Genomic DNA, 13,928 nt, shown 5'->3' on the forward strand with positions numbered 1-13,928 from the left:
GAGTTTTTCTTGATATGCAAAATCAATCATCAAAATATGTGATTTTGAAGATGCATATAGAAAAAACAATGCTAGTGGTTAAGGGGTTGGCCGAAGTGATGAAGGCCTAGGTCTTGGGGTATCACTCCTCTCAAGGTCCAAAGTTCAACACTTCATAAGTGCAAACAATATTTTAGGGCTACATTCTCTAATAAAAAATCAGCGATTTAATTAAGTTTCGTATAAGAAAACTTTCGAGAGTGAGGTACACATGATTGAGGTTTACTCTGCAAAGGTAGATCTGAATGACTATACCTAGCTTAGAGAGGTTTCATCTGCCCCTAATTATTAATTAGGTGATATTTTTAGAGGAGTGGTGATAGGTACTGTACACGGGACACATTAGAAATGGTCTAAATTACTGTTTGTAAGCGTGTCTTAATAGTTAGAATATTTGAAGAGAAATATACGTCTTAGTGATTAGATATTTCACAAAAGTCATAGCTTGATATGATTTAATAGGGTTAGATTTTAAAATTATTTTTATTATAAAATAATTGATTTAACGTATTATATCAAGTCACGTTAATTTATGATTTTATTTTTATGAAAATCGCGGTTCTACTCTCATTTAAATAATCAATTTTTTGGATTAACAGCTATGCATGTAAAATTGGGCATGTGGATCAAGCTTAATCATGTAATTAAACAACCCCAAAAAATCATACGGAAAAAGCCGAAATCAAGACAGAAAATGAAGTGTGGGTAAGGCTATGGGTACGTAAGGCTATATATGAATATTCAATCAATCAATCAATGCTTTAAAGATAGGAAACATATAAAAACACGTTCACTTTTGCATTCTATTTGCGAGATGTGATCTCTTGATTGATATACATACATACATACATATATAAATATATATATATATATATATATATATAACCCTACTACTGTCTCTGATCCAAGAACAAATTTTCTCGGATCATATTCGTTCAAATAATGTACAATATAATATGTACAATATCCCACGGGATAGGACTGCGCGCTTCATCCGGCAATTTTCGAGACCATAAATATATAATGACACATGATGAACATGTTCATGTGTGGGTACGTACACGACATCAATTAATTGTATACTACTATCCTCGATCGATGCCATTTGCTCCAATGCTTCTACCTCTTTTTGGCTCATTCTCGTTCAGTTACACAGTTTAGATAAGATGTTTTATTGAAGGTTAAATAAAATATTATTATAATATAATTTTTAATATTAATTTTATTTTAAAATTTGAAAAAGTTGAATGATTTATTATATTATATATGAGAATTTTAAAAAATTATAATGATTAGATCATAAGATTAGATGAAATGATATAGTTTAGTATTTGGTAACCAAACCATGCCTTTTATGCAAGGAATATAACATCAACTTCTTAGCAAATTAACAAGTAAACAAATAAAGAGCTCGGTACAGAGTATGTCATTCACATTATTTAAACGGTAAGATTCGCTTATAAAATTTAAATTTTAAAATCACTTTTCTAAATCTATATAAAAATTATATAAAAACGCTTTACTGGATGTAGTATTAATTTTTACTCTTTCTTTGGAAGGTCGCGTTTCTCATTTTTTATCATTTTCAGCATGCACGTGAGCGATACAAGCTGCATGCATGCAGTCTTATTGAACAGAGCACAAGGACACAAACAAACACATCCATCTGATGATCTTTGTATGCGTTCGCATCATCATTTCAGAGATTTCTGAAGATTCATTTTGGTGTTGGGGTGTGAGAATATTATTGGCATGCACCCATGTGAAATCGCTGCATCCATCTCTTGGTCCTTCTTTCAAAAGATCGACTTGAAAAGATTGGATTCATTACACTAATTAATTGAAGGCCAATGTGCCTTCAAATCGTCATGCTTGATCTACATAAACATTAATATTATAAATAACTGTAAAACTCGCATAGTATGCTGCTAATTAGGGAGAAATTTTTTAGTTATAAAGAGATTTTAAAAAATAAATTTACAAATTAATATGACTTCATATGATATATTAAATTTATTTTATAATAAAAATAATTTTATAATATAACATAACATATTAAATCACGTAAATTTACGAGTAAATATCTCTATATAGGTAAAACATTTCTCATAATGATTATTAGATCATCCAATTCGATTAGAGTGTCTGATCTATTCATTTTCCACGAGTTTGCATGCTGTCTCCTCCTCATTGTATCCGAGTCTAAAAAGATCGATCTCTGGTGCTATTTTCTCTTCTATTTTTGTTCTCTCAACAAATTAAAGAGAACATGCATATAAAATAAATGACACGACAGCACTACATAATTTGCGAAACATGCATATAAAAATAATATCATGAATAAATATTGCTCTCCGAGTCTTCCATCCATTAATGACAATCAACGTGACATACATAGGACAATCATGTCCCGGTACCCACATGATGTTGTGATGGATCAGCTTTTTCAGGTAATTATTGGTTCAATGGTGGCCCATTCATATACAAGCATGAAAGAGGACTATTAGATAACGTATAAATGACGTGTTTTTTTTTTTTTTAAGAAAAGATATGCTTCACTTATATACACTAAACTATAAATATTATTTACCTTCAAAGATTAAGCATAAAAATAAAAAAAATATTTTAATCATAAATAAATTACATAAAAATAAATTTATAAATTCACATAATTTAATATAGTACGTCAGATTATAAAATTACTTTTAGTATAAAATAATCTAACAATCATATAAAACAACTTTAATTTATAAATTTACTTTTATGTAATCTCTTTATATTTTTAACAGTTCTCAAAAAACAACGAGTCATATATTATATATATGTATATATACCATATATACGGCCATCGATCTCAATGTATTGATAATTTGATATATATGTACTAGTCGTTAATCTGATCAATATTGTCATAACAAGGCATGCATAATGAATGTAGAGACCAAAGAGGAAGAGCAACAAAGCCATTTAGTATATATGTAAGCATACATTTAAGGAGAAAACATTTATACGCACGTAAGTCTTGGAAGACATGACATACACAAGTTGGAGGATGAGCTAATTCAAGTGGGGCCCGTAATTAGACACTACAGTTCTGCTGCCAACCTCCACCAGAAAAAACCGGTCACCACACGTCTATTTCTGTCTGGAATCTGGTTTCCTTTTTTCTTTTTTATTATTTTTTTGAATTAATTAAGATAATGTAATCAATAATATAAATATTAAATTGTTCAGGTCGTGCATAATCTTTTCTATAAAAACAAGTAATGTCTATTTATTATAAAAAAAATAAATATTTGTGATAAATTATTTACGATAAAAATAATTATTTATAAAAAGAATAGACTTATTTTAATAAAAAATCATCATTCTAATATGAAATAACTGATAACAAATAAAAAATTCACAATTATTAATATTTTTTAAAAGGAATTTAAATCTCATTTCTCTATTGTAATAATAAAATTAGAGACGTACTTAAGTTCACATTCCAACTTAAATTACAATATTAATGAATTAATGCACCATTAATATATACACTTTCAAAGACCCGAAGAAAAACAATGGGTTGTCAAATTTGTCTGCAAGTGGCCGCCGAAAACGAGGTAGGCTGGCGGGCTGGCTCGTGGTGCTTGCTAGCTGCTTGCTCACTGGCTGATTATATTGCTTTGATATCATTTTCCTCCCACTTGCTGCATGCATGCATCTTCTACAATAGTAAGATAGATCATCTCCACCTCTCCCATCAGATGTGGTCCATGCATGACGTTGCTCCATCCTTATCCTTAAATGAATTGCACGCCTAGTCAGGCATGCATGCATAGTTGTACGAGTCTTATTTTGCATGGCGAGTCGTTGCCCATCGATCTACACCGGCCACCTCTTGGAGTGTTGATGATCATCCTAAGTCCTAACAATCCATTTCAGTTTTTCAACTTTCTTCTCCGAATGAAGTTAAAAATTGCATCCAGATTACTGTCCACCAATTGAACTCGAGCAGCCTCTTCTTTTCAGGACTGCATGCAACCGCCCATGCTCACAGCTCACGCTTAGTCCTCTCATGTCCAAGAACAAGAAAGAATTTTTTTTTAACATTTTCTGTCACATGCGACAGAGATGGATGGATATTTTTCATGAACAGAAGGACTTGGTCCAATTTTGGCCACCGAAATTAGTGGTCCTTCTTCAATCTAATTTTAAATTGATCTAACGTTCAAATACTAAATTTATTTCAATTCAAAATCTCTTTATATATAAAATTTATAATTTTTTTTAACTCAACATGATCTCTTTATATGCAAGACTCACAATTCTTTTCAATTTTTTATAAATACATCTAAACTTATCTTTATATTTAAATATATCTAAACTCATTTTAGATGAATTTTATAAAACTCACTCCACAATCTTAACTCATTATTATTTATAAAAAATTTAATTTATCTCAATTTATCTTAATATTTAAACAGGATGATACGGTTAGTTGTCATCCTAATAGTATTTTCTTCTTCTTCTTTTTGTTTTCTTTTTTCGAAATAAAATATCCCCGACATAATAAGTAATCATATTGATAAATATAATATAGGTGCTGAAAATACGATGTGATAAAATTTGATTTATAAAATTTAAAAAATTTAATATATCAATATATATATTTTTTGCACCGAATTATAAATAGAATATTTTACGTAATAATGTTGTATTCAAATCTTTAGAACTTAATATAAGAAAAACAAAATTAAAGCTGCATGCACGACACGTCTCTTTTGGCGCATATTTTTTTCATGCCTTACTTATCCGGTTGATTATTTCTTCCCATCATTTACGCGGCGGAGACAGTCTGACTTCGCAAGCATCTGTATGCCGTTTTGATTGATACGGTTGACTGTATTATATTTTTAATATATAATTAATTATATTAATAAAATATATAAAATAATATAAAAAATAATTATATGGAGAAATTTTAATTTTAATAATTCTGTAAAATATAGAAGAGATTGTAAAACTGATATTATATACTGAGTAATGCTAGATTTAAAAATGATATTACAGTCATGCTTGTGTAAATAATTTGTATTTTAAAAAAAAAAATTAATACAGAATTTACATAAAAAAATTTAACTTTTTAATCATAAACTCTATTCTTTTTTAAAATAATTACGTAACATTTATATATTTTACGATTGTATATAATATTACTCTCTTAGATTATATAAACCGTATTAAGCGTAGTGTATGTGGATATTAAATTTATTTATATTTTAAAAGAGAGGGAGCGATACTTACAAGACTGTATTTAATATTATTATATTATTTTAATTAGAATGGATAAATTTGCAATATGTATAGAAAAAATTCAAAAAATTAGAAGTAAAATGGTAATTAAAAATTATAATTATATTGATTGAATTTTTGAACCATGTTCTCTTATATTTATTTTAAAAAAAAAAATTAAAGATTTTTTATATTAAAAAATCAATTTTCTTTTTAAATATATTTTCAATGAATCTCAAATTATCTCTGAAATGTATAAAATTGAGCATTCTGATTGATTTTCTATTATAATTTAAAATTATTTCATTATCTTTATATTTTTTATTCAAGTTTAACAACCTATAGTCCCCACCAACTGACCACATACAAATTCACCGGGCCCCACAGCGTGATTATAACACGTGGCATGTGCCAACGGCCGTACAGAGTAAATAAATGGCCGCATTCCTTTTAATACTTTTTTTTATGGCTCTATCTACACAAGAAATTAGAATGACCTTAATTGATATTAGAAATATACCAGCCGTCGGATCAGAGGTCGGTCAATGAATCCAAATGATGGTAAGACCGTCGGATTAGGAGTACATGAAATTAAAAAAACTCTGGGACCCACCAGAATTATTAAGAAACTGAATACTAATATTTGCAAATTTGCCATTAGAGGACAAAAGTAAGGGTCCCCGCCTTGCAATTATTTTCCTCACATCCAACGGCTCGATTCTGACACGTAGCTCACGAGAACTGAGCTTGTCACCGTCAGATGAGAGTTTCTTGGAAACCTAAACTGCAGGGTGTAATGGTAATTTGGGTTAGGGAAAACCAGTATATAGCGGAAAGCAATCAGGCGAAGGAGAGAAGTGTGAGAATCAACTCCTGTGGCTCTCAGAAATCCTTCTAACCCTTCCTGGGATTTTCAGGTTTTTAGAATCGTGGAGAGGGGAACAGTAGGGAATGCAGAGAGATGGTAGGAGCTTTGTTGGCAAAGCCTGAGTTTAGTTTGCGAGGCAAGCGCTGTATCGGCGGCACAACTTGCCACCGGAAGCACGTGGAAGACGGGTGATCGTCTGGTCTTCGTCTTCGTCTTCATCCTCTTCTCCGAAATTTTCTTCTATTAATTGTAAAGCAGGAATCTTGGGGGAGTCCTCTGTAAATTTACGTACCCAAGATTGAGAATTTATTAGTTGTTATAGTATTTCTATTTTCAAGTGCAAGCTGCCAGAAATGGCTGAGAAAAGCAGAGATGGTAATACGACGGTTCTCCATGGCAAGTACGAGCTAGGTCGACTTCTGGGTCATGGCACTTTCGCCAAGGTGTACCATGCCAGGAACTTGCAGACCGGGAAGAGCGTGGCGATGAAGGTGGTGGGGAAGGAGAAGGTTATAAAAGTTGGGATGATGGACCAGGTCAAGAGAGAGATCTCGGTGATGAAGATGGTGACGCACCCGAACATAGTTGAGCTTCACGAGGTGATGGCCAGCAAGTCCAAGATCTACTTCGCCATGGAGCTCGTCCGGGGAGGCGAGCTCTTCTCAAAAATCTCCAAAGGCCGGCTGAAAGAGGACGTGGCCAGAGTCTATTTCCAGCAACTCATATCCGCCATCGATTTCTGCCACAGCCGCGGCGTCTATCACCGGGATCTGAAACCCGAGAACCTGCTTCTGGACGAGGATGGTAATCTCAAAGTCACCGATTTTGGGCTCAGCGCGTTCTCGGAGCACTTAAAGCAAGATGGGCTCTTGCACACCACTTGTGGCACACCGGCATACGTCGCACCGGAGGTTATTGGTAAGAAAGGTTATGACGGCGCGAAAACCGACATTTGGTCCTGCGGTGTCATTCTCTATGTCCTCCTCGCCGGTTTCCTCCCATTCCAGGACGACAATATCATCGCCTTGTACAAGAAGATTTACCGTGGTGACTTCAAATGCCCGCCATGGTTCTCCTCCGAAGCTCGTAGACTAATCACGAAGCTTCTCGACCCAAACCCAAGTACCCGAATTACGATATCCAAGATCATGGATTCTTCTTGGTTCAAGAAGTCGGTCCCCAATAGCGTGAGAAGCAGCAACAAGAAGGCAGACCAGCTGGAATTCGACGACGCGGTGTTCGAGAAATCATGCAAACAGCCGGAGACCCTGAACGCATTCCACATCATATCCTTGTCGTCAGGGTTCGACTTGTCGCCGCTGTTTGAGGAAAAGAAGAGGGAGGAGAAGGAAGAGCTGAGGTTCGCGACGACGAGGCCGGCGAGCAGCGTGATATCAAAGCTAGAGGAAGTAGCGGCCAAGGATGGCAAATTCAGCGTGAAGAAGAGCGGGTCCAGGATCAGGCTCCAAGGCCATGAAAGCGGGCGCAAAGGGAAGCTCGCCATAGAGGCGGATATCTTCGCCGTGACTCCGTCATTTCTGGTCGTGGAGGTGAAGAAGGATAACGGTGACACATTAGAGTACAACCAGTTCTGCAGCAAGGAGCTCCGGCCGGCGCTCAAGGACATACTCTGGACCTCTCCGGCAGCTGACAATTCTGCACTCGCTTGATTAATCATTAATCAGCGTGTCATATCGGTTGAGTGTTGTTTAGACCATTATTGTTGGCGACGCCATTCCTGTTGTTACGCTTAATATTGTTGCTTTCAATTAAGGTGAAATTGAAATATCAAAATTTGTATGTCGATCAATGTTTGTGTTGGTGGTGGTTGTGTGTCACTGAAAAAGGTGACTGTGTGAATAACTTTTAGCAGTTGTTGGTACAACTGCCCTGATGTTTTCATGTCTGTTTGAGCATGTTCAAAGTGGATTGGTGTGGGGTTTCTGTTCTTCTCAAATGAGTTGCAGGCTTCTTTTTTTACTTACACAACCTGATATGACGGGAATGTATTGGCGGAACTTTCAAGTACTTCATATTCTTCCAATTCAAATAGGCTTGGAAGCGTAATTTTCATATAATTATTACACTTCGATAAGTTGAAATGTGGTGATTTCTTATCACGAATCATTCTGCATCCATTAAAGCTGAAAGGTAATGCTGGTTCATGCTTTACAGGCCCGTGACGGGATGATAGGTTTTCATAACTTTAAGTTAATTGGATGAATTATCACAAAAACAGAGAAAAAAGAGAGCGAGTCACCAATATTGTGTCCCAATAATCTAATCGACAGCACGCTCGTGGTTGGAGAGACAGTTGTCATCCTAGCATTGGGAGTTCTTTTGAATTATCTCTGCTCTTTCTCAATTATTGTCCTTTGCCTCCCGTCAATGGCTTCCATCCATAACTTTTTATCTGCTTTTACAGGCGAATGGGCCATGAGGTCCCCCCCTCCTCTCTTTATTTTTCTCGGTTCATGATTTACATATCAGATTATTTATTGGATTTTTAGCACAAGAAATACAGAAATCGTTCGAAAAAGAGAGAAACAAGGTTCAATTCCATTTTCTTCAAGTTCTATTGCAAAGAAATCGTACGCATAATTATCTCCACTTATAAAAGGTTTTATAAGGACCTCTCTTTCTCAGGAAGCCATGCATTAGGATAATGCCAGGCCAGTCACTACACGACGAGCAGTACAGGAAATCTCAAACAAGTGGAGACAATCCCATTGGGAACGGATTTACATTTTGAGTGGCTGTAAGTTCAGTAACCCATTGAGGGATAAGATCAACAATCTTCAAGTTGGCCACCTCCATCGATCCTTGCATGCATGTTATTGGATATGCATAACTTGATTGCCTGTTTCATTGGGTTATGGCTCGCATATGCCTGCAGATCGGAAAAACAAGTCTTTTTCAGAAGTATATACGTACGTACAAAGCCTTGATGATACTAAGATTAACAAAAAATTATGATGATATCATTGATCAGGTAAGTAAATTTGTCTGGGCGGCACAGTAGCCAACTCAATGGAAAATCATGGTAATTTTTCAGAACTTGTTGGATTTCTGGGGATTTGTGATAGCCTCCGGTAAGAAAGTTTCATGTGCCATAATTTTTGGTACTCCATTAATATGGATGCAACTGATCCGGTCGATGTAGCAGTACAACTACTCCATGATTTATTGTAATTTTCAATATGCAATCATTTATAGCTTGATTAAAATAATAATAATTGAATTATGCAATCATTTATAGCTTGATTAAAATAATAATAATTGATTATGTGTCCTCTCTTATTTGCGAACGTTTGTCCCATCAAATCAAGATGATTAAGGATCAATAATTATATTCTACATGATTAATTCTTGTATTATATTCTGAGCACCATAAAAATATAATATACATGTATACAAGCTTAAGTGGGAAGACAAGAGGTCGGTAGAGCTGATTATTTCTAAAGAAAACAGCATAATTAGTTGTTAAATTGTCACCTCATATTTCTAATCTGTGACCTTTAAACTGATTTAGGATCCAAGGTGGCAAAAGCCAACTTAATTTTTGATATTTCATGTCTTTTTTCTTCGAATTTAAAAGAAAAATAATAATTTTACATTAATAATATTTACAAAAACTTTATGTACACTTACTTTTACATATTCTTTACATATTTTATTAATGTAATTGACTACATCATTTTAATGAGGATACTCAAAAACAATAGGACTTTATTACAATTTATAAGCGTTAGAATTTCTTGCATCAGTCATTACATTCAGAACATGATGATAAGAGAAATTAACCTTGATAATTATTAAAAGTGTATGAACCACATTAATTTAATCGAAAATCAAATAATTTTAGTGAGAAACAATTTCTTATATAATATGCAAAACATCATGACATATTATAAAGGGAATGAAACCTACCTACCTACCTTAATATATATAACATTCCAAGGATGTTTCAAGTCAAGGTTGATGCATGAATCAGTGGGAACCATTACGTTGATTAGTGTTGAAGAATGTTAGTTTGTGTTGGAATTTGATGGTTTTGGCATCGTACAAATTTGGTCTCGGAGGAGATAGGTATTATGTATGTAGCAGTGGTTGAGACATTCTGGGCCCAGAACGTGTTTCAACACACTTTCTCTAAGGTCCACAGTCCTCCAGGTACTTTGAACGTGTATAATCCACTGTACTACTGATCCTTTCTAGCACTGCAACAGCTAAACAGGGGAAATAATCTTAATCTCTCTCTTTAAGAAAGTACTACGTTGGAAATGGTACCTCAGCACAAAGAGCAACAGTTGATCAGTACTGAACATCACATTGATTCCTGAAAATCTGCAGTGCTCGTTCAGTCTTTCATGACTACTCTTAACTAAAAAGTTCAACATACCAACTTCACAAGTAGTACCATCAGACTGCAGATACAGTTATGTAAATAGAGACATTTTGCAGCATTCACTTGTATCATATTGTGTTATAGCTTGGGTGGCCTCAGCTCCTTTCCTCTTCAAGTTTCTTCTCATCAATATTATGGTGAAATATTGGACGGTTTTGTACTTCAAGTTTTGGTTCCGATTCATGCATCCGCACAAAATGCTCTATCAGCCTGCTCAACCAATTATAGCTGTCACTGTTTTCGCCTCTGTTACAAAATCAATCATGTAGATTAATAAGGAGTTAGCAACTTTCTCCATTCCTTTGCACTCACGAAGAGAAAGTACTAAAACTACCCTAGCCTTAGGCTTCAAAGGATTTTCGTACACAAACCTGTTCCAGCCCCTGGTAAAGACAAAACTCTGGCTGCTCTTCCAATTGCAGTAGCGAAATTTGCATATCCTTATCGACCTGTCACATGAGAAAGTTAGCAGCACACGAGCTTCCATGGTGCCTGGCCCCTTGTGCATTATCTGCAGCAGTTTCAGAAGTAGGCGGGAATTATGTATTTGATGGCATATTTCCTGGGGATGACAAGTCTATTAAGCTCCTACTTGTGAAAAAGTTGTTTTTATGTACAAAAGTCCCTCGCTGCTTTGCGCCCTAGCCATGTTCAAACCATGGTCTGTCTCGGCAAGGTGCATGTGAACATGTCATGTTGGGGACACCTTCAGCACCGTATATAATTTTATGAAAGTTTGGCTCTTCAACAGATAATATCGATCCATGGAGATTTTTTCTGGAAATCTCCACAACCAAGCTTCATATCTGCACTATCATAATTAGCCATGGCTGCTTCCTTTTCTGAATTGAAAGTACCAAGCCAAATCCAATATATTGTGATTGGCAACTGTCTATCTGTGCACAACAGTGGCCATTCTGCTGTAGTACAACACCTTTGAATTTATGTGAAGACATCGCTACCATTTCTTGCATGCTTTTCTTGCTGGAAGAGGATAAGTGGGGGGCTGCTTGAATCAGACTCTTCTGCAGACTCATCACTCTCTAATGAATTTTATATCATGCTTAAAATGTCCTCTTCCATTCCTATTCTGCATGCAAAAGTAGTTATCTATAGAGGAGATTAAAATCTCATCTTGAACTATGATATACATACATAGCAACCATTGAAACTAATCTTTAGCAGCAACAACAATGACACGAAACAGAATCTTCTTTTCCATTAAAAAGGCATGGTAACAAATGGAACATATTATAGCTGGAGTACAATGGAAGATAGGAAACAATTTGCCGATCTCTCAGATAGGAAGTCAAGGCACGGAAACCAAGATTTGGTAAGCATCACCCCTTCACCGATATAAACAATGTCTCTCCTCCGGTTGTCCCTTTCTTGGTCTCATCATGTTACATGCATGGACCTCAACCCCAACATTTATTCCATTGCGTGTTATATTATTTGATGAATGACCCTATTAGTACTTTTGATTGAGTCTCCCCACCCCTTTGATCTTGATTGTTTTAAGTAATCATTCATGGATTACAAAGAAAATTTATTAAGTAATTAAATTAAATTATCAACTCAATTGTAGGGAAAGGATTTCATTTCCTCCAAGAACTTGATGTTTCAGTACTTTGAAGTTGTAAGCTTGGAGAAGGGAGAAATTGCAAATAAAAAAAGAAAAGAGAGGTTGAAGGAACTCAAGGGAGGATAACCGAGAATTACCTTAAGTATTATAAAAGAACATTTTTTGGTCTTCAACAAAATTTTTTAGGTAACTTTTGGGCTTTAAAAAGCTTAAGGTAAAATGAGACCCTAGTTTTGGGCACCAAAGTTCCCAAGTTTTTTTCTGACAAATGTTATCAAGCCTTTACATTTTTTCATATGCTAGGAAATGTTTATCTCACTTTACTTACCATGCATGAACCAAAAGGGTAATTAAACATTAGAATATGACCAAATAAACAACTCATTGTTAATTAAATCGATTACTCAATCAAGGAACAAAACAAGAAGATACAACCCAAACATGTCATTTAATGTTCCCTTTGTCTCAAAAGCTTTTGAGAAAGAATCGCAAACAAAGGTTTTTCTTTTACTTAGGACTCTATAAAGACAAAAAGTCAAAAACCCGTGATCATCTAGATAAAGGATTGCCCATAATCCACAGATGAGTATGGCATGACCACCCAGCAACATCAGAACAGACTAAAGAGTTATCTATGGTGACCAATTCAGCATAGAAACATCAACTTGGCAAGCTAAATGCAGGTAACAATTTCATGAGTTAACCCACACAAGTCATTGCTTCTCTCATTTGCACTCTCATTACTATCCACTACTTCGAAATTCTCTCCTAGGCACTTCCATTATCAACCTCTTCAATCTTCAAAGCCAATGGGAACAAGAAACTTTTCAGTATTTTTGGGGGGTGGGGGACGGGGAAAGTGGGATATATATCTGTATTTTATTTTACCAGCTCTTCATATTTTCCAAAGGGTGGGAAGGTTGATCTGCTCAAGTCGATCAACACCCCTATTTAAAGTGAATAAGAAAGACATTAGTTGAAGTCTCATAGACAAATAGTGATAGGATATAACACACAAGTAGATACTCGCGTAAAGCTATCCTAGTGAGACTAGCTAGTATATATACAATGGTTTGAGCCCATAGATGCAGCAATCTTCTTTAAGTACTCAAAACAAAAAAAAAACAAAAAAATGTACTCTTACTAGAGCTAGCTAGAGCATGAGATATTCCGGAAAGACTGTCAACGAGGAATAATATTAGGCACCGTATTAAGAAAATTATGGAGGAATGTTAGGCACCATTTGTTGTATATAATTGACTTTCCATGTATAGTATTCGGTGGCATAGTTTATATAATAAAGAGAAATCTCAAGGCCAATTCATTCGGTCATTCACATAGAGTTTCATCTTATCTTTGATATGATATCAGAGCTTTCTTGAAATTTTTTCTTGTGTTTCGGTCTATCTTAGTTTCGGTCTATCTTAGTATTGTTGGCTTCGTGGTTCACGGCACACTGATTTGCAGGTTCTGTAGGTTCTCTCGGCAGTTTCTCGCCTACAGACTTCTTCCCTCTCCAATTCTCTCAACTCTCATGTAGGCAGTGCACTCTCTTCCCTTTCTATAGACTTCCAAGTACATCAATCCCAGCCTACTCCTTTTAATCAATTCTCACTCCCTACACATCTCTCTCTCCCTCTCTTCAAACCGACCTCACACAGTACCAACGTGAACTATTTTGGTCTGGGTCTCAGCAACCCAACGTGAACTGGGTCTCGGTGTTTTATTTTTTTTGGCAGTTTTTCATTTGT

The 13,928-nt window shown here is 35.1% G+C and overlaps 1 protein-coding gene across 1 annotated transcript; it reads left to right on the forward strand.

The window, feature by feature from the left end:
- Positions 1 to 6,156: 6,156 nt before the first annotated feature.
- On the forward strand, positions 6,157 to 8,141 carry LOC122299340 (CBL-interacting serine/threonine-protein kinase 6). The gene has a single exon (XM_043109555.1). It carries the CDS (start codon positions 6,538 to 6,540, stop codon positions 7,852 to 7,854), a length of 1,317 nt encoding a protein of 438 aa, XP_042965489.1. The 5' UTR covers positions 6,157 to 6,537; the 3' UTR covers positions 7,855 to 8,141.
- The last annotated feature ends 5,787 nt before the right edge of the window (positions 8,142 to 13,928 follow it).

Source organism: Carya illinoinensis, chromosome 16 (genome assembly GCF_018687715.1).
Source record: "Carya illinoinensis cultivar Pawnee chromosome 16, C.illinoinensisPawnee_v1, whole genome shotgun sequence".
Taxonomy (NCBI): Eukaryota; Viridiplantae; Streptophyta; class Magnoliopsida; order Fagales; family Juglandaceae; genus Carya; species Carya illinoinensis.